Source organism: Canis aureus, chromosome 37 (assembly GCF_053574225.1).
Source record: "Canis aureus isolate CA01 chromosome 37, VMU_Caureus_v.1.0, whole genome shotgun sequence".
Classification (NCBI taxonomy): Eukaryota; Metazoa; Chordata; class Mammalia; order Carnivora; family Canidae; genus Canis; species Canis aureus.
The window spans coordinates 4,103,966-4,130,637 of NC_135647.1; the positions used below are offsets into that span (position 1 = coordinate 4,103,966).

General features: G+C 38.9%; 1 protein-coding gene across 6 annotated transcripts in view; it reads left to right on the forward strand.

The window, feature by feature from the left end:
- GPLD1 (glycosylphosphatidylinositol specific phospholipase D1) overlaps positions 1–26,672 on the forward strand; it is a 62,940-nt gene that overhangs the window by 8,490 nt on the left and 27,778 nt on the right. For all 6 annotated transcript variants that reach the window (XR_013373811.1, XR_013373810.1, XR_013373812.1 and 3 more), the window contains 5 exons: positions 8,480–8,558; positions 10,684–10,781; positions 11,335–11,445; positions 12,547–12,595; positions 13,601–13,655. Coding sequence is in view for 3 of the 6 variants with exons in the window: in XM_077886199.1 (XP_077742325.1) it covers positions 8,480–8,558; positions 10,684–10,781; positions 11,335–11,445; positions 12,547–12,595; positions 13,601–13,655 (392 nt within the window). In the remaining 3 variants the exon portion in view is untranslated. The remainder of the gene's footprint in view (positions 1–8,479; positions 8,559–10,683; positions 10,782–11,334; positions 11,446–12,546; positions 12,596–13,600; positions 13,656–26,672) is intronic.

A 26,672-nucleotide genomic window follows, 5' to 3' on the forward strand; every position in this document is an offset into this window, starting at 1 on the left:
CTCTCGAGATGATATGGTTTTTATCCTTCTTATTAATGTAATATATCACATTGATTTGAGAGTATTGAACCAGTCTTGCATCCCAGGAATAAATCCCACTTGATCATGGTGAATAGTCCTTTTAACTTACTGTTGGATTTGGTTTGGTAATGCATTGAGGATTTTGCATCTGTGTTCATCAGGGATATTGGCCTCTTTTTCAGTGGTGTTTTTGTCTGGCTTTGGAATCTGGGTAAATCTGGCCTTGTAGAATGGATTTGGAAGTTTTCCTTCCTCTTCTATTTTTTGAAATAGTTTGAGAATAGGTACTAACTCTTCTTTAAATGTTTGGTAGAGTTCACCAGTGATGCCTTCTAGTCCTGGACTTTTGTTTGGGAGTTTTTTGATTAAAGGTTCAATTTTATTACTAATAACAAATTTTCTATTTCTTATTCATTCAGTTTTGGCAGGTTGTGTGTTTCTTCTAAGTTCTCCAATTTGTTATATAATTTTTCAGAGTATCCTTTCATAATTCTTTGCATTGTGCTGTTGGTTGTTATTTCTTCTTCATTTCTGATTTTACTTGAGTACTTGCTCTTTCTTGACGAGTCTGCCTAAAGGTTTTCTTTTTATCTTTTCAAAGAACTAGCTCTTTATTTCATTGATCTGTTTTCCCCCCATTTATTTCCACTCGAATCTTTTTTTATCTCCTTCCTTCTACTAACTTGGGGCTTTGTTTTCTTTCTAGCTCGTTTAGGTTTAAGAGTTGATTGCTTGAGATTTTTCTTGTTTCTTATAGTAGCCTGTATTGTTATAAACTTCCCTTCTAGAACAGTTTTTGCTGTGTCCCAAAGATATTTTCTTTCTTAAGTAGGCTCCATGCCCAACATGGGGCTTAAACTCATGGCCCTGAGATCTAAGCATCACATGGTCTACCAACCAAGCCAGCCAGGCACCCCCACAAAGATTTTCATTGATTATGTTTCCATTTTTGTTTGTCTCCATATATTTTTAAATTTCCCCTTTGATGTCTTCATTGACCTATCCATTGTTTGCTAGCATGTTGTTTAGTGTTCTTGTGGTTTTTTCCCCTAGTTTTTTTCTTATAATTGATTTCTAGTTTCCTACTGTCATGACTGGACTCATTGTATTATATATATTTGCTTTCTATAAAAATAAACAGAATGTGGTATTTTAACCATGAAATCATAGTAATGGTAGTTATTTGCCTGGTTGCTGTCCTGTCTGCCCTGCTTCCTCCTGCCTGCCCACAGAAAAAATTTCTTCTTTTCTGGTTAGAGAACTAATAGAATTCATCATAAAAAAAAAAAAAAAAAACAAAAAAAAAAACAAAAAAAAACAAACAAACGAGACAACGAGTGTTAACACCTGGCTTTATATCATTTTAGACATTATCTTATTAGCATTTTCTACCTCCCCCAAATTACACTCTACATACTATGCAACTTGCTATTTTTAAAAAAGATTTTATTTATTTCTTCATGAGAGACACACAGAGAGAGGCAGAGACATAGGCAGAAGGGGAAGCAGGCTCCCTGTGGGGAGCCCAGTGTGGGACTACATCCCAGGGCCCCTGGATCACAACCTGAGCCGAAGGCAGACGCTCAACCACTGAGCCACCCAGGTGCCCTGCAACTTACTATTTTTCATTTAATATATTGGTGATGTCTTTCCATGTCAAGGGAGATTTTCAGAATTGTTTAGGACAATTACATATTTTTCTATTATCCATGACATACCATAATTTATTCAACCAATTCTATATTTTAACTTTTTACTTGGAAGTAATTAAAAACCAATAGAAAAGCTGGATAATTAGGCAATCCCTATATGCTCTTTACCATATTCCTGTATATCCTCAATTGTTGACATATTTGCCCTTTTATCCTCTCTGTTGGCAACCAAAGAAAGGAGTTAGAACTGAAAAAGGACAAAGGGTCTTTGTTCGGGGTCTCAGAATTGCAATTCAGGGGAGCACAGATTCTGAAGTAACCAGAACAGTATCTTACTCTTGTAGGGAAAGCAAGGGGGTTTTATGAGAAAGAAGGAAGAGGTAATTATAGGATTTACATAAAGCAAAGTAGGAAAAAACTCTAAGTTAGTGGTGACTAGTCAAATCACATGTGACAACTATCTTATTGATTACTGGTGCTGTCAAAGTCCCTGCTATGTATTTATTGACTTTGCTGTCCTCATCTGATTGGAACACCAGTTGCTCTGTTGAAATGTGATGAGCAACTGCTTATCACACAGTTGTTGCCTCTGGCCCAGTTCAGGAGTTCAGTAGTTGGAAAGGAACATGGCGTCTCTCATGTCCAGAGATTTTATACAATTCCACATTATTTTTAGATGCTGATTTCTTTTTCCCTGACCCATTCTAGAGTGAATTACTGGCTTGATGCCCATTATCCTTTAGCATATCATGGTGTATTTCCTAAAAACAAGGACAGTCCTCTAGAACCACAGCACAATAATCACAGCCAGAAAATCAACACTGAGTAACACTTTCACCCAATCATCAGGCTTCATTTAAATCTTCCCAGTTGTCTCAATCATCTTCTTTATGGTTCCGGAACCAATCCAGGATCATGTGACCTAGAACAGTTTCTCAGGCCTACCTTGTCTTGAATGACCTTGATATTTTGAAAAGGGCACAGTCCAATAACTCTAGAATGTACCTTAGTTTGGTTTTGTCTGCTACTTTCTCATGAGGGATCCCCTTGCAGTTTATCTTCTTTTTTTTTTTAAGATTTTTAAAATTTACTTGAAAAAGAGAGCAAGTGACAGAGCATAAACAGGGGGAGTGGCAGGCAGAGGCAGAGGTGAAGCAGACTCCGCAGCTGAGCAGGGAGCCCAATGCAGGACACAATCCCAGGACCCCAGGGTCCTAACCTGAGCCAAAGGCAGATGCTTAATTGACTGAACCACCCAGGTGCCTCTTGCAGGTTATCTTTTGACAGAAATATCCTAGAATATGGAAACAATGCTATATTCTCATGGAATCACACCAGAAGGCTCACAACGTCAAGTGTACTATTTCTGGTGATGTTACCTTTCATTTCAGTGATTACATTTTTCATTTCTAAGATTTCCATTGGGTGGTTCTCTATATATTCCCTTCCTGCAACTATTTTGGTGAGGAGGTTGTTTCAAGTATGTAATTAAAGCATTTTTCTGATAGGTGCTTTATTTTTTTTAAAGATTTTATTTATTTATTCATGAGAGGCACAGAGAGAGAGGCAGAGACATAGGCAGAGGGAGAAGCAGGCTCCATGTGGGGAGCCCAGTGTGGGACTCGATCCCGGGACTCCAGGATCATGCCCTGAGCCGAAGGCAGACACTTAACCACTGAGCCACCCAGGCATCCCTGATGGGTGCTTTAAAATATTTGACAGATAATTCTAAGATTTCTACCATTTCAGGGTTGGCCTCTATTGGTTATCTCTTTTTATTCCTTTTAAGAGTCTTGGTTCTTGTTGTGATGAGTGATCTTGGATTGAAAATTGAACATTTTAGGTATTAGGTTCTGAGACTTTGGATCTTACTGAAACCTTTTATTTTAGCTGACCTCTCCTGACACTACTTTAGGAGGGAAATGAGATGGAGGGACACCCACCTCCTAACTCTCCTAATGGCCAACTTGGGTAGAAGTCAAGGATCTCCCTGAGTCTCCACTGATGCCTCTCTGGCTGGGGAGGTGGGGGGTAAAAGCGCCTAATTCTTGCTTCTCACTGTGGCCTCTACAGATGCTGGGGGATAGGGTGTCTCATTGTGGTGTTCTGATCCCATCTAGTAAGGATGGGGAGAGGTGCCATGTTACTGCCAGTTGGGACTGGATGTCCAGGCTCTCCCATGTTCTCCACTGACACTGAGGAGCAGGGATAGGAGACAGGATGGCCAAGATGAAAGTCCTGGTGAGGATGGGCCACAGTTTTTTCTGTGATGTGTGGCCGGAGTAGAAAGGCTATCGTCTAAACATTTTCTGTCTTGCTAGGCCACCCATTTCCTGGTCTTACGGTTAGAGAAAGCAGGCTTTTGTTGTGGCTTTTGTTTGTGTGTTTGGTCTATGCCCATTAGAGTTTCTAGGCAGCAGTCTCTTCTGGTATTCAGTGTGGGAACTTTGAAGCAAAGAGAAAATGCAGAGAACTCACCAGTGTTGTCTTCAGGGCTTGAGTTCCCCAGCCACCTGTATGCTTACCTCCACCTTTCAGAGGCTTTTTTTATGCTCACATTGTGTACAACGTCCAGGGCTGTTGGTTGTGCTTAGCAAGAGGAATAAATACATTTATTCCATCTTCCTGGAAGCAGAAGTCCTAGTGATATTAATTTTTATCACTTGGTTGAGATGGCATCTTCACATTTTCACACTGGAAAGTTAATAAGTATTTTCTACTTTTTAATTAGCAAGTAAATATTTTGTGGGGAAATTGAGGTAATGTAAACATCCTGTTTCTCATCAAGGTTTTACCCACTGGTTTTAGCAGCTATTGATAATTCTTGCCTGAAATAATTATTATGATGGTTGCCAATTTGTTTACCTGATTCTATCACTCTTTCGATATTTTTTGGCATTTTACTGTAAAATAGAGCCTTTCCTTCTTCCCCATTCATATATTTACTTCTATCCATATACCATTCATGGATTTCTACTTACATTATCATGTATCTTGATGCTTACCTTGTTCCAGATTCTGTTTCAAGCTGACTTTTGTGTCTGTTTTATCCACCTCGTTATTTTTTTTTTCACCTCGTTATTTAAAACCATGAATTCACCCAAGAATATCTCTGATTAAGATCCATCACCACAGGATTTGTTGTAGTATTTTCTGTGTCCGTATCTGCGATACCTTTCTCCAACAGTGAGAAGCCTGGCCATCATTCCCAATATGTATTCTTCATGCTCAGTCTCCTGGTTTGTGACCAGTTTCCCAACCACATTTGGCAAACCCTTCAGCCCTGGCACTGCTAGCTGAGTCCGTTTGGCCCAGAAACAAAGGAAAAAAACAAAACTAAACAGGAAAGGCCTCTTTAGCCCATGGAGGATTAATATCCTCAGTTGCTTGTGTATTTCGTTGAAATTTCTTGATTAGTATCTTTAAATTTGGAAACAGAATCACTTTTAGGGCCTGTTTTTAATTTTTTAAGTTTTGCTAATTTGGTAGGTGGAAAATGGTATTCTGTTTTAGGCTTAATTGGCATTTTAATTCATTAACAAGACTAAACATACTTATAAGTGTCTATCAACGATTTCTATTATGTCTACAATGAATCATGTATTTTGCCCATTTCTTCATCAGGATGTTTCTCTTGATGTGGAAGAATGACCGCTTAAAGATATGAGCCTGTCATGTGTCAGATGATTCTCAAGGTTATTTTTCTCTTCAGTTTGCTTCTTGTTTTTTTTTTTTTTTCTTACCATGCAGAATGCTTCCATCTTTGTGTTAAGTGCATCATTCTGTTCTTTAATGGCTTATGCTTGTATGCTTTGCTTAGAAAAATCATTCTCACCCTGAGATGATGCAGTTATTACCTTCAGTTTGGTCTTAATTTTGTAGTTTCATGTTTTGCCTTTAACTCTTTAATTCATCTTGCATTCACTTTGGCATAGAGTGCTTTCGGGATCTGGGAAGCTCTTGTTGGTCACGCTAATTTCAAGTCTGTGTCCAGCAGGCCACGCTAGGATCTCCCCCTGCGAGAATGGGACCCTCCCCACCCCAGGGTTGTGCCAACACCACTGGTTGGTTACTGCACCCTTCATTCATCTACGTTGTAGATTATGTAGGCTTGAGTCTCTTTCTTTGCTCTTTATTCTGTTTCACTGATCTCTTTTGATTCCAATATCTTACTGTTTTAATTGTTGTAGCTTAAAAATACATTTTGGTATCTGAAGGATGCATCCTCTCCCTATACTTTTAATCCTCCCAGCAGTCTCCTATTTTGCTGACACATTTGCTTTTCAAAATTTACTTCAGAATTATTTTTTAATGTTAAATGACAGTATCTACCTCAGCTAGAGATGCAGATGCAATAAGTCTTAATCCCATAAAGTGACCAGGACAGTGGCTGGCAAGGTAAATATTCAATAAAGTTAATTATTATTTTTAAGTGACAAAAGTCCAACTTGAGCTATCTTTATTTTTTTAAGATTTATTTATTTATTTATTTATTTATTTAGACAGACAGAGAGAGAGGGAGGCAGAGACACAGGAGGAGGGAGAAGCAGGCTCCATGCCGGGAGCCCGACACAGGACTCGATCCCGGGACTCCAGGATCGTGCCCTGGGCCAAAGGCAGGTGCCAAACCGCTGAGCCACCCAAGGATCCCCACTTGAGCTATCTTTAGACAAAAAGGAGACTTTATTGGCTCATGTAAGTGAGCACAGGGGCAGAGAGAGTCTAGGTGGTGTTTTTTCTCCATGGGAAGGACACAGGCCATCCAGAACTCAGCCTTCAAGCTGAAAATCCCCAAAGGGAAGAGGGTGTCTTCCACATAGCTCTGGATGAGGAGTCTCAGGGAAGGTTCTAACTGAGCTAGCTTTGATCAAACGTGCACCTCAGAGCCAAACAAGGTGGTGGCAATGAGGATCAGTAACTCCTTACAGGTAAATTAGTTTGGGGGTTCCTGGCTGGCTCAACTGGAAGAATGTACAGTTCTTCATCTCAGGGCTGTAGGTTTGAGCCCCACGTGGAGAGGGCAGATATTACTTTAAGTGAATGAATGAATGAATGAATACATACATACATACATACATACACACATACATACATACTTATAAAGAAAGTTTAGGTCAAGGTTACCTGCGTGGCTCAGTTGGTTAGGCATCTGCCTTCGGCTCAAGTCATGATCTCCATGATCCCCAGGTAGAGTTCCCTGCTCAATGAGGACTCTGCTTCTCCCTCTCCCCCTGCAACCCCCCTCCACTCATGCCCTTCCTCTCAAATAAATAAATAAACAAATCTTTAAGAAAAAAAATTTATGTTGCTCAACTTGTACTTTGCCTGTTGTGGCGATCATAGTTCACCTCTAGATCATGGAAACCTCTCTGGCTAGCTTAGGCTGAGTTCTCCCCCAGAATTGGGGACATCGGTGCTGACAAACTGTGAGCACTGGAAGAGCAGTCTTTGGGCTAAGCTCCAGGAAGGCTTTGCAGGACGACACACAGAACTGGCCTGCCAGGGCCATCTGTGCCTAATCAAACAGCCACCTAGCTAATCAGCCACTTAGCTAAACAGGCCAAGCTAATCACCAGCTGCTAGCTCCAGAGCCAGCTGCCTCCTACACAGTCTGGAAAGGAAGAAGCCAGCACCTTGATTCTTGGCTCCAGGACCTTGTCACCTCAGCCAGGCTCCTTACTAGGAAAATGGGTGCTCTGTACTCTGTGAAGACTTGAGGGTCAGGATGGAATGGAGTAAGCCAGTCAACTGAGGAAGAACATTAAAATGTTATTTGTTTTCTTAAGATTTTATTTATGTGAGAGAGCGTGCAAGCATGACATTGGGGATAGGAGCAGAGGGAAAGAAAGGGAGAAGCAGACTCCCCACTGAGAAAATGAGCCCCATGTGATGCAGGGCTCGATCCCAGGACACCGAAATAATGACCTGTACCAAAGGCAGACGCTTAACTAACTGAGCCACCCAGGTGCACTGAAATATAATGTTCTTTTGCCATCTTCTTTACATAATTTTAAAAGGGAAAGGATTTTTTTAACCCCCAAAAAGCGCAAAAGATATAATCTGACTCTAAAGTACAGGTAGGAACTATAAACTTATATAAATATAGATATAGATCTCAGTTTTTATATATCTAAGGTTCACCCTTGAACACCAGGTTTAGGGGGCACTGATCCCAGGCAGTCAAAAATCCAAATCTAATGCTGGATTCCCCCTCAAACTTACCTACAAATAGCCTACTGTTGACTGGAAGCCCTACTGATAAGTCAATTAACACTTATTTTGAATGTTGTATGTGTTATATCCTGTATTCTTCTAATAAAGCAAACTAAAGAAAGTGTTAGTGAGAAAGTGCATAAGGAAAATATATTTCTAGCACTCTACTATATTTAGTGAAAAAAAAGCTGCGTGTAAGTGGACCCGCGTAGTTCATATCTGTGTGTGTGTATGTGTGAATGTTATATGTGCATGTCTGTATTTCTCTTGCTTCTCTGATTTCTCACTGGATCGTTGAAAATCCTACCACAAACCAGTCAGTGAACTAGCCTTGGGGAAATCCTGTTCTACTGGTGCCCAGAGAAACGAAAGGGGGTGACATTAAATAAGTGAACTGGGCTACTACTTGATCAGCCGGTGTTTGCCAGGACAGAACCTGAGGTTCCCTGTTGTAGGGTGTTGTCTTGGGTTATGCCTGAGTTTTTATTATTTAACTTACTTATGCCTTCCTTCCATCGCCTCTCCTGCAGTGGGTGGGCTTGTTCCGGGCTGTGCCCTCTTGCCCCTTATCTCTGTATTTCCCTGCTCCCCAGCTGTTGCTTGAACACCAGGATGCCTACCAGGCCGGAGCCGTGTTCCCTGATGCGTTCTACCCCAGCATCTGCGAGAGAGGTAAGAGCAAGCCTTGCAGACCAAACGATGTCGCCTTCAGTTGGTTAACAGGAGCCGCCAGAACATAAGAAATCTAACACATTATATTTTCCACTGTCGTTGGTTACTGACTTAGTTCACATGACTGCGTTTTTCATTTTACCAAACCTTACCTACTTAGGCACAGAAGTTGTGACTGTTTTCCTGATCCTCTATGTCTTTACTTGCTTTACCGCTTTGTGGAGGGAGGGAAAAGATTTGAAAGAGATTGAAGGGTCTGGGTTCTTGTTCCCGCTGTGCTGTTAGCATGTGGCCTTCAAAAAGACCTTGCCCTGCTGAGTCAGTTTCCACACCTATAATGTAATAATAATGCCTGCCTTACCGCTTTACTGGATTTTTGTTGGTGTTAATTCATGTTATTTTATCAAATGTTCTGCAGATCTAAGGTAGTGTTATCAGTAACCTGTGCTGATGGGGTGTATTGGTCAGGGCCCTTGCAAGCATGGATGGTGCACAGCAACAAGTGTAATTTGAGGGCTGTTTTATAAGGCAACCATTTATAAAGATATGGCCAAGATGTGAGAAAACTGCAGGGAAGAGTGCAGGGAGGAAGGAGTTACTGGAACTACATGGGGAGGCACCTTGAGGGGTGCTAGACCTTCAGTCAAGGACACAGCCAGCCCCCCCCATAACCCCAAAGCAGGGGATCTAGGAGAATGAGTACCCCCATTTCTCTCTCTCTCCCTTTTCTCTGGTCTCCTCTACGTTCTCCCCATTGGCCAAACCCAACCCAACCAGTGCAGACTGCTACACGAGCAAACTCAATTAGCATTATAAAATATATACTGATTATGAGGAATTTAATGCAGATTTATTAGATTTTCATGAGTTTTCCCAAATTTTCCCTTGATCCTACACATATCTACTTGCACAGCACCTGTCTTTTTTGATTGGGGGGCTCACTTTTTACTGTACTTTTGCTGCATCTTAGAAAAGCAAATGTTCTTACTCATTTACCAAAGAAGCAGCTTCGTATTTATACTCTTGTTGCTCAGTTTACCTAATACTGAATCAAATCTGTAACTACGAGAACAAGGATAACTGGCCTACCCAGGATTAGAAGCAGTCCCACTGACCCTCTATAAGCCACAGCTTGGCTGTGGGGATAGTGGCCTGCTGGCCATCACCATCCTGCAGGCCCTGCTTGGGCTAACTTTAGTTTCCGTTTAGTAGGATTACAGGGGGGAACAAAAGCTTTGCATTAATCTGGCAATTTGGTTAAGGGGAGGTTTGTCCAAAGAGTTGCTGCTATACTTAATTTTGGATTTTTACTGAATTCTGTACAATACGAATTGTAAGTTTTATCTCTTGGAAAACTTAAAGCAAATCAAATTTCTTAGTTACAATGTCTTTGAAAGTCATTTGCAGAAAAACCAATGATTTAAAACTGGTTAGAATGTTTTTAACGACAGCAAAACGATTTGAACTGAGGGATCTGAACTCTGGAGTTTTGGTTTCAGTTGCCTCTTGTGGCATTTGACACCCCAGGACAAATGTGTGGCATTGGGAGGCTTAGAATAGATGCCAGGTCCTGTCCTTCCTACCCCTGCTGTGGGAATAAAGAGCTAGATGGGTACCCATTGACCCTCTCAGCTGACGCTTAGGGTCTGTGCCATTTTAAAACAACTGTTGTAAATTAAAATGCTTGATCGCCTTTGGAGTATCTACTTTTGTCTTTTGTGCTGTTAGGAAGGTGGACTGTGATGCACCAAGATGACACACATCCCCACACCTGTACCTCCACCCACCACCACCCCCTGCACCCCCTCACTCCACATCCCCCCAAACCTCCATCACACCCACACCCCTACCCCTTTTATCCTTCCCTTTAGCACAGAAATTGAAAATACTTCAGCCTCCATAGCAGCCCATGATTCCAGATGCTCTGAGCCAGTTCCAGCTCCTTTCTCTCTCTCTCTCCCAGCTGGCTCTTCTGTTCTAGAGGATTCCTCTGAACATCAATAGAAGAAATGAAGAGGCTCAAAGGGAAGGGGGAGGACTGTGGGAGGTAGCCATGGGGGCAGATCTGATTGGGAATCTCCAGCTTTTTAAGAAAGACACCTGAGACCTGCTTTTGTTTCACCAGGGCAATTCCACGACGTGTCTGAGAGCACTCACTGGACCCCCTTTCTGAATGCAAGTGTTCATTACATCCGAGAGAACTATCCCTTTCCCTGGGAGAAGGTAGGCACAGCCCTCCAGCAAGTTCCTTGCTTGCATCTGCATTTATTCCATGTGTACCCCATCCCCACCCCAGGCTCTGGGAGGGCTGCTCACCCTTGTACCTTCAGTGCCAAACACTTGCATACACTACTTAGAAAAATGTGGTATGTCACTTGGTTATTTTGCTCCAAGAGTAATTAATCCGAAAGCTCTTCCAAGGCACTGCAAAACTTTTCAAAAAGTCCTTTAGTGATTTTTGTAACTAGAAAATATAACAACCCTGCCTCTGATTTTTGTTGTTGTTAAGTCTCAGTAATGGAAATCTTACTTATTAAAAATTGTAATAGGATCTTTTATAAAATAATCCAAGCACTACTGTCCCCACTGCCCTGTTCCCATGCACCTGTCCCCACTGCCCTGTTCCCATGCACCTGTCCCCACTGCCCTGTTCCCATGCACCTGTCCCCACTGCCCTGTTCCCATGCACCTGTCACCACTGCCCTGTTCCCATGCACCTGTCCCCACTGCCCTGTTCCCATGCACCTGTCCCCCCTCTAATTTGCTTATTTGGCAGGACACAGAGAAATTGGTAGCTTTCTTGTTTGGAATCACCTCTCACATGGTGGCCGATGTCAGCTGGCACAGCTTGGGGATCGAACAAGGATTCCTTAGGACAATGGGAGCCGTGAGTACATGTCTTCAGGTTGATGACTCTATGGGGGTGACACTGCCCTTACCCAAGATTAAAAACCGGCCCTTTTAGAGGAAAGGAAAACTTGAGGTTTTCCAGAGGTCATGTAGAACCAAGATGTCTTGCCCAAAGCAGTATTAGATTTCCATCTGTTGCTATTTATTCCTTTTACTCTTCATGCTGCCCATAAGTTCATCAATTCATCGTGTGGCAGAACAAGTGATGTGCACTGCAAACAGTGATAAATGTGATGTTCTGTTTAGTCACAAACAATATTTGGGAAACGTCGTGTTTTCTTCGAGCCCTGTCTATTAATGAGCATACATAGAGCCTCCACTTAGTTCTGTTTGAAAGTAATGGTTCCACATGTGTTTGTTCTTTTTACATTGTCTTTTAACATTTAAAAACCTTTTTCTTTTTTTAAAAACCTTTTTCTTCCTGAGTGTAGCTGGCACACTGTTGCATCAGCTTCAGGGGTACGACAGTGATCGGACACCTCTGTACGTGATGCTGTGCTCACAAGCGTAGGTGCCATCTGGCCCCGTTGACTATTCCTGTGCTGGCTCTCACCTGTGACTTCATTCCAATACCTCCCACTCCTCTCCACCCACTTTGGCCACATCTCCACCACATCTCCCCATGCTGTTTTTTATTTTTTTATTTTATTTTTTTTAATTTTCTACATGAGAATCTGTATCCCCAAACTGAAAATGGCGATCTTATTTCTGGTTCTGGTCACCAGTTGCTATTAATAAGGCCATTCTGTGAGAACCATACACTTGGACGCAGTAGAGATTGTGTGTATATCCTCTGAAGTGCAAATGTTTGCAATAGCCTCATTTGTTACCAGATATCAGTATACAGCTCAACTGCCACTATGATTTTTTTCTAACAAATAAAATAATAAAAATAAACGTTTTTTTCTTTTTTCTTTTTTTTTTTGGAAATTGAGTCCACCTATTCCATACCCTTAGCATTTCATTGGGTTAGGCATTCATATCCTCACTACTGCCCTGGCTGTGGGGTAGGGATTTGGGCTACAATTTGTGACACACACACGCTTGCACACATCATATGATTCTCTTTCTTTCTCAGGTTGATTTTCATGACTCCTATTCTGAGGCGCATTCGGCTGGTGACTTCGGTACTGTTTATTTACGTTTGCCAAAGTTTCTTTTGTGATAGTTATATCTCACTTGTTATGCAGTCACTACTGTACCATAAATCTGTTTTTTTCCCCATATTTTTAATAACCTTCTTTCTCCTTAACTGGGACCATTTCATGATGAATTAGGACTGGACTATGTAGTTCTCTTGAGTAAAAATGTCATTTTCATATTCCATGAAACAGGTGTTAAGTCACTTTGTGAAATATCTAATAACCAGGCAGGTATCTAGATAACAAGAGTGCTGATGCTTCTGGGAGCATCAGCTGGCAGGGATGTGTGTAGTTCATGGTAGGCTTGCTACACTATCTCTTTCTCATTCTTGTGTGTGTATATAAGCTTCAATTTATACTAAAAAAATAAATATTTAAGGTAAAATATGTTATTTTTATCATATCTTCCCAGTACATATACTAACTAGCTTTCTATTTTAATACTTCAGTTGATCTATAGTATGGACATATCTCATTTGACATAGACATGTATTTCTGAAAAGTTGTATATGTGTATTTCTTTATAAAAAATTACATTTCATCATTGGCTTGTGTCATAATTTTGAAAAGCTTTACCTTCATATCAGCTTAAAATTCATTACCTAAAAAAGAAATTAATTACCTAATGTCACCTAGTACTTCAGCTTTAAATTGGTACACTCCATCTTTTTCCTTAGTGAATTACCTTTAAATAGCCAAAGTACGGGGTGAATGGTGTTTTTCTAAAAAATAACTTTTATGGTTCATCTTTTTCCTTAAAATGAAAAACTTGTTTATATGGGTGTTTCTTTCTTAATTCATGTCTTACTGGCTAAGATAAAGATGATCACTATTTCTTAAAGATATGCTTCATCTTGTGTTAAAACAATGAACACAAATATGTGACAATGTAAGGGACTCACCACCTGGATTGTGCAAATCTGTGTTGAAAGAAGTATGCCATGTGTTGTCGCTAACTGACCAAATGTAAATATTTTTCTTATACCTCAGGTGGAGATGTGTTGAGCCAGTTTGAGTTTAATTTTAATTACCTTGCACGGCGCTGGTAAGAGCAATGTACACTTACATATGTGTTCCCTAAATGGTATTTAGAAGTTTGACCCTTTTCAATCCCCTTAGAAAATATAGCCTACAATGTAATTAGGATTATTCTGCATATGTAAAATTTGTAAAGTAAACTGGCAGATTAGAATAGTTTAAGTGGATGATTTGAATTTGTAACTTATACCTTATAAAAATGGGTATTTATAAAAAAATAAGATTGTGTACACCTGTGTAGCTACCACTTGGTTCAAAATCAGGCCTTACTGGTATCTTATGAGCTCCTTGCTTTCTCTGCTCACCTTCTCTCCCACCAGGGTAACCACTACGATGGAGTCCCTGTTAACCATTTTGTTGCTTTTCTTTATAGTTGAATTCCTATGGATGTGTCCATATACAAAATAGTACATGGTTTTAATCTACAGATGAATAGAATTGCATAGCGAGTATTTTCAAATTTTGCTTACATTCCTGTTTCCAAGATACAATCACATTTATGTATTTGACTGTAGTTCATTTTCACTACTCTGTGGTCCTCCATTGTATAGATACACCAAATGAAATGCTCCATTCCAATGTGGATGGATATGTAAGTAATATGGAGTGTTTTTGCTTTATACGTAGTGTTGCTATGAACATTTTTGTACATACATTTGTGCACCAGAGGGGCATCTCTCTGGTAATCACCACTAGACATGGAATTAGTGGGTCATAGGATGTATGTACGTTTAACTTAAGTAAGCCCAAACTTTCAGAATCGTCTTCCCAATTGATACTCTCCTCAGGTTCATAGGGTAGTTCTACTTCTTCTGCATTGTCTAATACTTGGCATTGTCTGACCTAAAAATAGCCTGTTTGGTGTGTAATAAAATCTCATTAAAGTTTTAATTTGTATTTCTGAGATGACTAATGAGGTTGAATGTTCTTTCATATTTTATCAATCATTTGTGTTCAATATTAAGTGAAAATCTTGTTTAGTTTTCAGCCTCTTTTTCTGTTGGTTTGTTTGTCCTTTTTACTCAATTGTGAATGTTTCTTATATATTAGGGCTTCTAATTTTTGGCTGGTTTGTCATTTATTTGTTACAAATATCTTTTCACGGTTTGTGGCATGTCTTTTTACTTATGTATATCTTAATAAACAGCACTTAATGTTTTTAAGTTTTAATGTTTCAACTACTTTTAATGTAGTTGAATATATCCATCTTTTCCTTTGTAATTTGTACTTTTGATGTCTTAAGAAATCCTTTGCTACCTTGAGGTCATGAGATTGATCATTCTCCTATTTAGCCTTCTGAGCTTTTATGGTTTTATTTTTTAAAACTTTGTCCTTCGTTTACCTGGAGTTAATTTTTTGTATATTCTGAGGCAGAATCTGATTGTTTTTCTGTAGATGTAAAAGATTATCCCCAAGTCAGGACACTTACCAGTAGTCTCCCCTTTCCTTACTGGTCTATAAGGCCCTCTCTGTCATACAATTTCACATGTATTTGGGTCCATTTTTGGGCTTTCTATTTTGCCCTATTGATTGTCTGTGAGCAATACTGATTTTTTTTTTTTTAATTACAGTGGCTTTAGGATAAATCTCTTTGGGCTGGTCTCTCAGCCTTTCCTTTTTCTTCAGACATACTTTGCCAATTCTTTTGCCTTGGCTCTTTCAAATAAAGTGAGAGGAGCAAGTTGCCATGTTCCAAGAAAAATCTTGTTGGAATTTTTATTAGAATTTTATTGAATCTAGAGATCCATTGGAAGAGCATTAACAACTTGGAAATACTGAGTCTTCACATCCTATACATTTTATTTAAAGTGCTATACATTTTATGTAAGCCCTTTTTAATGACTTTTATTAAAGTTTTATAAGTTTTCTCCCAAGGTCTTATGTGGTTTTATTTGATATCCTTGCAGAGACTTTTTATTTCCTACCATAAATGGTAACTTTTGGTACTAGTTTTATTTTCTAATTGTTGTTGCTGTATAGAAATGCAAGCAACTATCTAATTTTGATTTTTGTATCTAGCAACATTTCTAAGCTCCCTTATTTATTCTAATCTATCTGGAGATTTTTTTTTTTTGAATTCCCTATAGACTCACAATGCATCATCTACAAATTGTGACCATTTTGCTTTTCCTTTTTCAATCTTTATAACTTTCTTTTTTCTGCTGTACCACATTGGATAATATTTTCAGTACAAAAGAAGTGGTGATACTGTGATCTTACAGAGAATGCTTTCAAAATTTTATCAAATAGAATGTTTGCTATGGGTTTTGTGAATATCAACTTAGGCAGTTTCCTTCTATTTTAGATTGATGTTAGTTGTTATTATAAATTAACTTCATATGTGTTGAACTTAGCCTGCATCTGTTGAAATAGTTATCTCTTTCTTACCTGTTAATATAACAATTATACTGATCTATTTGCTAATATTTAATCAAGTTGAATTCGTGGGACAAAACCAACTTTGCGATAGTATATTTTCTTTTTAATATCTGTTGCATCTATTGCTGCCTGAGGTTTTTGCATTTTTATTTATGGGTGAGTTTGTACTATAATTGTCCTTTCTTCTGTCTTTGTTTGGTTTTAGTATCAAGGTTATGCTAGCTTCATGACATCAGGTGGAAAGTGTTCCTTTTCTTTTCTCTGAAGTCTACATAAAATCAGAACTTGAATGTTTGGTAGAATTTGTAAAGCTCTCTAGGCCTAGTGTTATCTTTGTGGGGACTGCTTAAAAACTTCTGTCATGGTTATAGGACTACATAGTTTTTCAATTTCTTCTTAAGGAGTTTTATTTTCTAGGGTTTTTCCTTTTCATCTGAGTGTTTAAACATCATGGCATGAGATTGTTCATAATTTTTTCTAATTACGTCTCTTATTTGTGCTTGTGTTACCTTGTTATCCATAATATTCTTTATCCTGACTTTTCATATAATTTTCAACTGTTAATCTAATCTAATATTTTTCAGTTTCATTATTTTAAAAACAAACTTTTGGGTTTACTGGTCCTATTATGTGTCCATTTTCTCTTTCATTACTTTTTACTCATATATTTATTTTCTTTGAGTTCCTATGAAATTTGTGGAGTCTTTTTAAAAGTGTTTTAATTTGTGGTGCCTGGTTCAATCAGTTGAACATCTGCCTTCAGCTCAGGTGATGATTCCAGGGTTTGGGATCAAGCCCTGTGTTGGGCTCCCTGCTCTGTGGGGAACCTGCTTCTCCCTCTCCCTCTGCCTGCCACTCCTGTGGCTTGTATGAATGCACTCTCTCTCTCTTTCAATCTCTCTATCAAATAAAAAGAATCTTTAAAAAATGTTAATGCTTTAAAAAATTAAGTGTTTTAATTTAATTTCAGTATAGTTAACATGCACTGTTATATTACTTTCAGGTGTATAACATAGTGGTCCAACAGTTCTATACATTACTCGGTGCTCATCATGATAGGTGTACTCTTAATGCCCATCACCAAACCCCCCATCCCTCCACCCCCTCCCCTCTGGTGACCATCAGTTTGTTCTCTATAGTGAAGAGTCTATTTCTTGGTTTGTGTCTTTCTCTCTTTTTTCCCCTTTCCTCATTTGTTTAATTTATTAAATTCCACATATGAGTGAGGTCATATGGTTTTTGTCTTTCTCTGACTATTTAACCTAGCATTATACTCTCTAGCTCCATCCATGTTGTTGCAAATGGCAAGATTTCATTCTTTTTTATGGCTGAGTAATATTCCATTGTATGCATACATCACATTTTCTTTCTTTTTTTTTTAATTTTTATTTATTTATGATAGAGAGAGAGAGAGAGAGAGAGAGCCAGAGACACACAGGCAGAGGGAGAAGCAGGCTCCATGCACTGGGAGCCCGACGTGGGATTCGATCCCGGGTCTCCAGGATCGCGCCCTGGGCCAAAGGCAGGCGCCAAACCACTGCGCCACCCAGGGATCCCTATCCATTCATCTATTGGTGGACACTTGCACTGCTTCCATAACTTGACTTTTTTTTTTTTTAAAGATTTTATTTATTTGTTTATTCATGGGAGACACAGAGAGAGAGAGAGAGAGAGAGAGAGGCAGAGGCATAGGCAGAGGGAGAAGCAGGCTCCATGCAGGGAGCCTGACGATAACTTGGCTTTTCTAAATAATGCTGCTGTCTATGCAGGGGTGCATGTATCTCTTTCAATTAGTGTTTTTGTGTTTTGGTGGTAAACACCCAGTAGTGCAATTGCTGGGTAATACGGCAGTTCTGTTTTTAACTTTTTAGGAACCTCCATACTGTTTTCCTGAGAGGCTGCACCAGTTTGCATTCCCACCAACAGTTAGGGTTCCGTTTTCTCCACATCCTCACCAACATCCTTTGTTTCCTGAGTTGTTAATTTTATCCATTCTGAGAGGTGTGAGGTGATAGTTTTGATTTGCATATCCCTGATGATGATGATGAACATCTTTTCATGTGTCTGTTGGCCATCTGTGTGTCTTCTCTGGAGAAATGTCCATGTTCTTTGCCCATTTTTAATTGGATTATTTGGTTTTTTGATGTTGACCTATATCAATTCTTTATATATTTTGGATATTAACCCTTTATCATATATGTCATTTGCAAATATCTTCTCCCATTTGATAGAATATCTTTAAGCTTTGCTGATTGTTTCTTTCACTGTGCAGACCTTTTTATTTTGATGAATTCCCAATAGTTTATTTTTGCTTTTATGTCCCTTGCCTTAGAAAACATGCTTAGAAAAATTTTGCTATGGCTGTTATCAGAGAAATTACTGCCTGTGCTCCCTTCTAGGACTTTTATGGTTTCAGATCTCACATTTAAGTCTTTAATCCATTTTGAGTTTATTCTTCTGTATGGCATAAGAAAGTTGTCCAGTTTCATTCTTTTGCATGTTGCTGTCCAGTTTTCCTGACACCATTTGTTGAAGAGACTTTTTCCCATTGGATATTCTTTCCTGTTTTGTTGAAGATTAATTGAACATATAGCTGTGGGTTCATTTCTGGGTTTTCTGTTCTGTTCCATTGATCAATGTGTCTATTTTTGTGCCAGTATCATACTATTTTGACTGCTGCAGGTTTGAAATCTAACCTGAAGTCCAGAATTGTGATGCCTCTAGTTTGCTTTTCTTTGTTTCAAGACTGCTTTGGCTATTTGGGATCATTTGTGGTTGCACACAAATTTTAACATTGTTTATTCTAGCTCTGTGAAAGATGCTATTGGTATTTTTATAGGGATTGCATTTTTTTTTTTAAGTGGGCTCCACAGTGAGCCCAACATAGGTCTTGAAATCACCACCCTGAGATCAAGACCTGAACTGAAGGATGCCTGGGTGGCTCAGATGGTTAAGTGTCTGCCTTCAGCTCAGGTCATGATCCTGGGGTCCTGAGATTGGGTCCTGCATGGGCTTCTTGCTCAGCGGGGAGCCTGCTTCTCCCTTTGCCTGCCATACCCCCTGCTTGTATTCTCTCTCTCTCTCTCTGACAAATAAATAAATAAAATCTTAAAAAAAAAAAAAAAAAGGCCTGGGATGCCTGGGTGGCTCAGCAGTTGAGTATCTGCCTTTGGCTCAGGGCATTGATTCCAGGGTCCCGGGATCGAGTCCTACATCGGGCTTCCTGCATGAAGCCTGCTGCTCCCTCTGCCTATGGCTCTGGCTCTCTCTCTCTCTGTGTCTCTCATGAATAAAATAAAATAAAATAAAAATAAAATAAAATAAAATAAAATAAAATAAAATAAAATAAAATAAAAAAAATAAAATAAAATAAAATAAAATAAAATAAAAAAATAAATACCTGAGCTGAGATCAAAAGCCAATCACTTAACCAACTGAGCCACCCAGGCGCCCTGGTAAGGAATGCATTAAATGTGTAGATTACCCTGAATAGTATAGACATGTTAGCAAATATTCTTCCAATCCATGAGCATGGAATGTCTTCCCACTTCTTTGTATCATAGTCAGTTTCTTTCATCAGTATTTTATAGTTTTCAGAGTAGCAGTTTTTCACTTCTTTGGTTAAGTATATTCCCAGATATTTTATCGTTTTTAGTGTAATTGTAAATGGGATTGTTTTCTTAGTTTCTCTCTCTGCTACTTCTTTATTAGTATATGGAAATACAACAGAATTTTGTACATCAGCTTTTGTATATTGTGATCCAACTGAATTCATTTATCAGTTCTAGCAGTTCTTTGGTGGAGTCTTTAGGTTTTTAATATATAGTATCATGTCATCTGCAAATAATGAAAGTGTTATTTCTTCTAATCTGGATACCTTTTATTTCTTTTTGTTTCTTTTTGTTTGCTCTCAGTTTTTTACCAGTAAGTATGATGTTAACTGTGGGTTTTTCATATATGGCGCTTATTATGTTGAGATATGTTCCCTCTAAATCTACTTTGTGGAGAGTTTTTTTTATCACGATTAGATGTTCTACTTTGTTGAATGCTTTTTCTGCATCTATTAAAATGACCATATGATTTTTCTTTCTCTTATTGGTGTGATGTATCATGTTGACTGATTTGCAAATATTGAACCACCCTGTCAACCCAAGAATAAATCTTACTTGATCTTGGTGGATGGTTTTTAAAAATGTATTACTGGATTTGGTTTGCTTTCAGTGAGGAATTTTGCATCTGTTTTCATGAGAGATACTGGTCTATAGTTCCCTTTTTCTTGGTGTCTTTTTTTTTTAAGATTTTATTTATTTATTCATGAGAGAGACAGAGAGAGAGAGGCAGAGACATAGGCAGAGAGAAGCAGGCTCCATGCAGGGAGCCCGATGTGGGACTCAATCCCGGCACTCTGGGATCACGCCCTGGTCTGAAGGCAGAGGTGAGCCACCCAGATGTTCTGTTTTTTGGTGTCTTTACACCTTGGTATCAAGGTAATGCTGGCCTCATAGAATGAATTTGGAAGTTTTCATTCCTCTTTTATTTTTTGCAATAGTTTGAGAAGAATAGGTATTAACTCTTCTTTAAATGGTTGGTAGACTTTGCCCAGGAAGCCATCTGGTCCTGCACTTTTGTTTGAGAGTTTTTTGATTACTGATTCAACTTCATTGCTAGTAATCAGTCTGTTCAAATTTTCTATTTCTTCTTGTTTCTGTTTTGGTAGTTTATATGTTCTAGGAGTTTATCCATTTCTTCTAGGTTGTCCAGTTTGTCAGCATACAGTTCTTTGTGTTTCTGTGGTTTCATTTGTTATTTCTTCTCTATTTTTTTTTTGTTGTTGTTTATTTAAGACCCCCTCCCCAATTTGGGCAAGTAGTTTATCAATTTTAATCTTTCCAAAGAATCCACCCATGGTTTCATTGATCTGTTCTATTGTTTTTTAATTTCTATATCCTTTATTTCTGCTGTAATCTTTATTATTTCCTTCCTTCTACTGGTTTTGAGGATTTGTTTGCTCTTTTTCTAGCTCCTTTAGGTGTAAGGCTAGGTTGTTTATTTGATACTTTTCTTCTTTTTTTTTTTAAATTTTATTTAGTCATTAATGAGAGAGAGAGAGAGAGAGAGAGAGGCAGAGACACAGGCAGAGGGAGAAGCAGGCTCCATTCAGGGAGCCTGACGGTGGGACTCGATCCCAGGTCTCCAGGATCACGCCCTGGGCTGAAGGCAGTGCTAAACTGCTGAGCCAGCTGGGCTGCCTTCTTCTTTATATATATATAATATATATATTAATTCATGAGAGACAGAGAGAGAGAGAGAGGCAGAGACCTAGGCAGAAGGAGAAGCAAGGAGAAACTGATGCGGGACTCGATTCTGGGACTGTGAGATCAAGCCCTGAGCTGAAGGCAGACGCTCAACCACTGAGCCATCCAGGCATCCCAAGAGACTTTTCTTCTTGAAGTAGGCCTGCATTGCTGTATGCTCTCCTCTTAGAACAGCTTTTGCTGCTTCCCAAAGATTTTGTAGTGAGTTTTCGTTTGTTTCTGTGTAATCTGTAATTTATATTTTGATTTCTCAGTTGACCGATTTATTGTTTAGTAGCATGTTATTTAACTCTAGGTATTTGTGTTCCTTCCAGATTTTTTCTTATAATTTCTAGTTTCATAGCATTGTGGTCAGAAAAGATGCATGGTGTGACTTCGATCTTTTTGAGGAGGCTTGTTTTGTGGCCTGATATATGATCTCTACTGGAGAATGTTCGAAGTGCACTTGAAAAGTATGTGTTTGCTTGTTGTAGGATGGACTGCTCTGAATGTATCTGTTAGATCCATTTGGTCCAGTGTGTCATTCAAAGCCATTATTCTTTCTTTTCTTTTTCTTTTCTTTTCTTTTCTTTTCTTTTCTTTTCTTTTCTTTTCTTTTCTTTTCTTTTCTTTTCTTTTCTTTTCTTTTCTTTTCTTTCTTTTCTTTTCTTTTCTTTTCTTTTCTTTTCTTTTCTTTCTTTCTTTTTCTTTCTTTTCTTTCTTTTCTTGATTTTATTTATTTATTCATGAGAAACACAGAGAAAGATGCAGAGACAAGGCAGAGGAAGAAGCAGGCTCCCCATTGGAAGCCTGATGCAAGACCCGATCCTAGGACCCTGGGATCACAACCTGAGCCAAAGGCAGATGCTTATTTTTTTTTTTTTTAAGATTTTATTATTTACTCATGAGAGACACACAGAGGCAGAGACACAGGCAGAGGGAGAAGCAGGCTCCATGCAGGGAGCCTGATGTGGGACTCGATCCCAGGACCCCAGGATCACGACCTGAGCTGAAGGCAGAAGCTCAACCACTAAGCCACCCAGGCGCCCAAGATGCTTAATCTCCGAGCCACCCAAGTGTCCCTAAAGCCAATGTTTTCTTGATTTTCTATTTGGATTATCTGTCCATTGATGTAAGTGGGGTGTTAAAGTCCCCTACCATTATTGTATTATCAATTACTTCCTTTACATTTGTTATTAACTGCTTTAGATGTTAGGGTGTTCCCATGTTAGTTGCATAAATATTTACAAAGATATTTACAATATCTTCTTGTTGAATTGTCACCTTTTTGATTACATAGGGCCTTTCTTTGTCTCTTGTTATACTGTATTATTTTTATTTTTTATAGTGTTTGTTTTAAAGTCTATTTTGTCCAGGATAAGTATGCTACCCTAACTTGCTTTTGCCTTGCATTTGCATGACAAATGTTTCTCCATCTCCTCACTTTTGGTCTGCAGGTATCTTTCTATCTGAGAGGAGTCTCTTGTAAGCAGCATGTAGATGGGTCTTGTTTTTTTGTTTTTTGTTTTTATCCATTTTGTCACCCTATGTCTTTTGATTGGAGCCTTTAGCCCATTTACATTCCAGGTAATTAGTAATAGGTATGTATTTAGTGCCATTTTGTTACTTATTTTGGGGTGCTTTTTATAGTTTTTTTCTGATCCTTCTCTTGCTCTCTTTTCTCATGATTAGTTGGATTTCTGTAATATACTTGGATTCCTTTCTCTTTATTTTTTGCAAATGTATTAGTGGTTTTTGACTTGTGGTTACCATTAGGTTTATATATAACATCTTCTGCATATAGCAGTCTGTAGTAAGCCAATGATTGTTTAATTTGAAACCATCTTTACTCCCTCCACTCCCATTTTCAGGATATGGTGTCATAATTTACATCCTTTTATTTTGCAAATCCTTTGACTGATTTTTACAGATATACTTATTTCTACTGCTTTTGTGTTCCCTACTTTTCATACTCTCACTTATGGTCTCTCCTTTCCACTCAAGGATTCCTTTTTTTCTTCAGGGCTGGTTTATTGGTCATGAACCTTTTTAGTTTTTGTTTCCCTGGAAATTCTTTATCTTTCCTTCTATTCTGAATGACAACCTTGCAGTATAGAATATTCTTGGCTGCAGATTTTACCCATTTAGCACTTTGAATATATCATGCCACTGTCTTCTTGCTTGCAGTTTCTGCTGAAAAATTAGCTGGTAGCCTTATGAAAAATTACATTTTTCTTCTATGTAATTGTCTTTTTTTCTCTTGCTGCTTTTAAATTATTTCTTTATCATGACTTTTTGCCATTTTAATTAATATGTGTCTTGGTTTGGATTACCTTGAGTTTTGGGAGGATATCGCTGTGCCTCCTGCATGTCAATATCTGTTTCCTTTCCCACATTAGGGAAGATATCAGCTATTATTTCTTCAAATAAATTTTCTACTCCCCCCCCCCTTCTCTCTCTTCTACTGGGATCCCTATAATGTGAATGTCATTATGCTTCATGGAGCCACTGAGTTCTCTAAGTCTATTCTTGTTTTGCATAATTCTTTCTCTCTCACCTGCTCAGCTTGGTTAATTTCCATTACTCTGTCTTCCAGGTCATTAATTTGTTTTTCTGCTTCCTCTAGCTTGCTATTTATTCTATCAAGTGTATTTTTACTTTGGATTATTGTGGTCTTCCTCTCCAATTTTTTTTTTCCCCTCCATGTTCAGGATCTTCTAATGTCTTCTAGTATTTTCTCAAGTCCAGGGAGTACCTTTATGATCATTACTTTAAATTCCCTTCTGGTCATATTATTTATCTCTGTTTTGCTTAGGTCTCTTACTGTGATTTTTGTCCTGTTCTTTCATTTGGGACATATTCTTCTGTCTCCTCTCTGTTTTTCTGTGTTAGGAAGGTCAGCTGCATCTCTTGCTCTTAAAAGTAGTAGGCAGAGGTATGCACTTTTTTAAAAAATTTTTTTATCATTTATTTATTTACTTACTTACTTACTTTGAGGTATGCACTTTTAAGATGATGGTGTGGGTCCTCTTCCATGGGGGACCTGCAGCCCCAAAGACCGGGGCTCACTGGGGCTGCTCCATGACTCATGAAGGCAGTGGTGTGCTGCTTCAAGCTGTGTACCCTAGGCCTCTTCCACAGGGGATGCACAGCTGCTGTGGAGAAACTGAGGCTGCTCTGCACAGTACACACGGGCAGAGGGTACAGTTTTAGCAAGGTGCACAAGTCCTCTCTGGGAGGTTGAGAGACACAGTGTTGGCAAAGTTTGTACTTGTGTTCTGGGGGAGGGGATCTGCAGCACTGGGATTAAGATGGGCCCTGCTGGAGGGGGCAGAGTGTGGTGTATGCAAGTTGGGTAGTAAAGTCTGGTGCTGTGCTGGTTCCCACATTTGTTTATGCTGGTGAGTGGGGAGGGAAATGGTGCCTGCCAGTTCTCTGTTCCTAGAAAAGTTCCTCAGTGAACTCTGAGATTAGTAACTCACTCTCCCTCTTTTATGCCCCCTACTTTTTTTCCTCTACACTTTTTAAACTACTGCTTCTGTGTTCTATCTCTGCAGACTGTTTGTCATGCTATCTCTCTAAGGGCAGAGACTCAGCTTCTTGTCACCCTCTGGGCTCTTCTAAAGCCACGCCCACTGATTTTTTTTTTTTTTTTTTTTTAAGTTCCAGTCTTTATGTTCCACTGGCTAGCACTCAGAAAATGCAGCTGCTCTCATTTTCAAAACCAAATGTTATGGAGCTATAGCTCACTCTTGAAGGCTCCCCAGTGTGATGATCTGCTGGTGATCTGATGATCACCCCACCCCAAAACCATGGCTTCCTCCCCCTGGTGGCCAGACCTGTGGGGTTTAGCACCCCCACTACATCTCTGCACTTTCTACTCTCCTCGATGTGGACTCTTCACTACATTTAGTTGTGGCGTTTCTTCTCCCAGTCTTTGTTGTTGTTGTTGTTGTTTTAATTAATTAATTAATTTTAGTAATCTCTATCTCCAACATGGGGCTCAAACTCACAACCCTGAGATCAAGAGTTGCTTGCTCTTCCAACTGAGCCAGCCAGGCACCACTCTTCTGCCATTCTTTGGGTTGTTTTCTGGGTTGTTTGCATTGATGTGATGGTTGTTTAGTTATATCTGTGAGATGAGATCAATCTAGGGTCCTCCTACTCTGCCATCTTTGCCAGGAGTCTCCTGTTGAGCCTTGATTTAAGGTCCAGCATATAATCAACTCTTATAAATATCCCATCTGTGTTTGAAAAGAATGTTCTCCAATTTTTTACCTAATGTTACATATATGCTTATTTGTGTAAGCTTATTAAATTTACTGTTACAATTATAAATAAAATAGCCTTTTTATTTTATATTAGGTCAATCTAATAACTACTGAGAGAAAAACCTTGTTAAAAAATTTCCCTTTGTGGATATTTTTTCCATTTCTCCTTGAAGTTCTGTCAAATTGGTGTTTATTGTTTTAAAGATATGTTGGCAGGTACCTTCCAGTGTAAAAATCTTATGTCTTTCTGGTGAGTTGACCTTTCGTCATGATATACTGACCCTTCTCATCTCTAATGAATGCTTACTGCCTTCAAGTCTACTTTAGCAACTCTTACTGTAGTCATGCTGGCTTACTTGGTTATGTCCCACAGTTCTCTAATTACTCATGGCTGGACATAGAGTTGCATCTCCATTGAGGGTTTGTCTGGATTTCTGAAGGCTGCCTTGAGGCACATTAATCTAAGACCACATTGAATTACATTCAGCCCTTGAAGTTTTCTTGATTACAGATGAATGCAGACAGACCATTTGTGGGACTGGTAGTAATTACCAATTTTAGTGGGAGAGATATTTTGCCCTTCTCTATCTATTGTCAAGATGAAGACCAATTTCTTTGTTGTTCTTTTTGATAGGTTGGGTTTGTTTCTACCTAATACTCATGCATAGGGTATAGCCTTTAGTGGAGTCTCCTCTGAGATGGGCTGCTTTGGCTAGTTCCTACACTTCAGCCCACATCTGCATACAACGCAGCCATCGGAAAAAATCTCCAAGTGCTCAGGGCAAAGGCTGGCTTCTGCTCTTACCTCTTAAAGTTTCCAGTTTCAATTTGTGCTGCCTTCGGAAATTTTTCACTTCCTTGCTAGCACTATGATTCATCTAAAAAAATATTTTTGTTATTTTGTCCAGCCTAGAGCTATTTTTATTGGGAGGACCACTCTGATGCTCTTGTAAATTAAAAAGTGGATATCTCCATAGATTCTTTCTTATACATATACTATAATCACATTTTATTTGGTTGTGATTTCTGTCCAGTATAGTCAAAGGCTTCATAAATCCAGATGGAAGATGGTTCAGCATT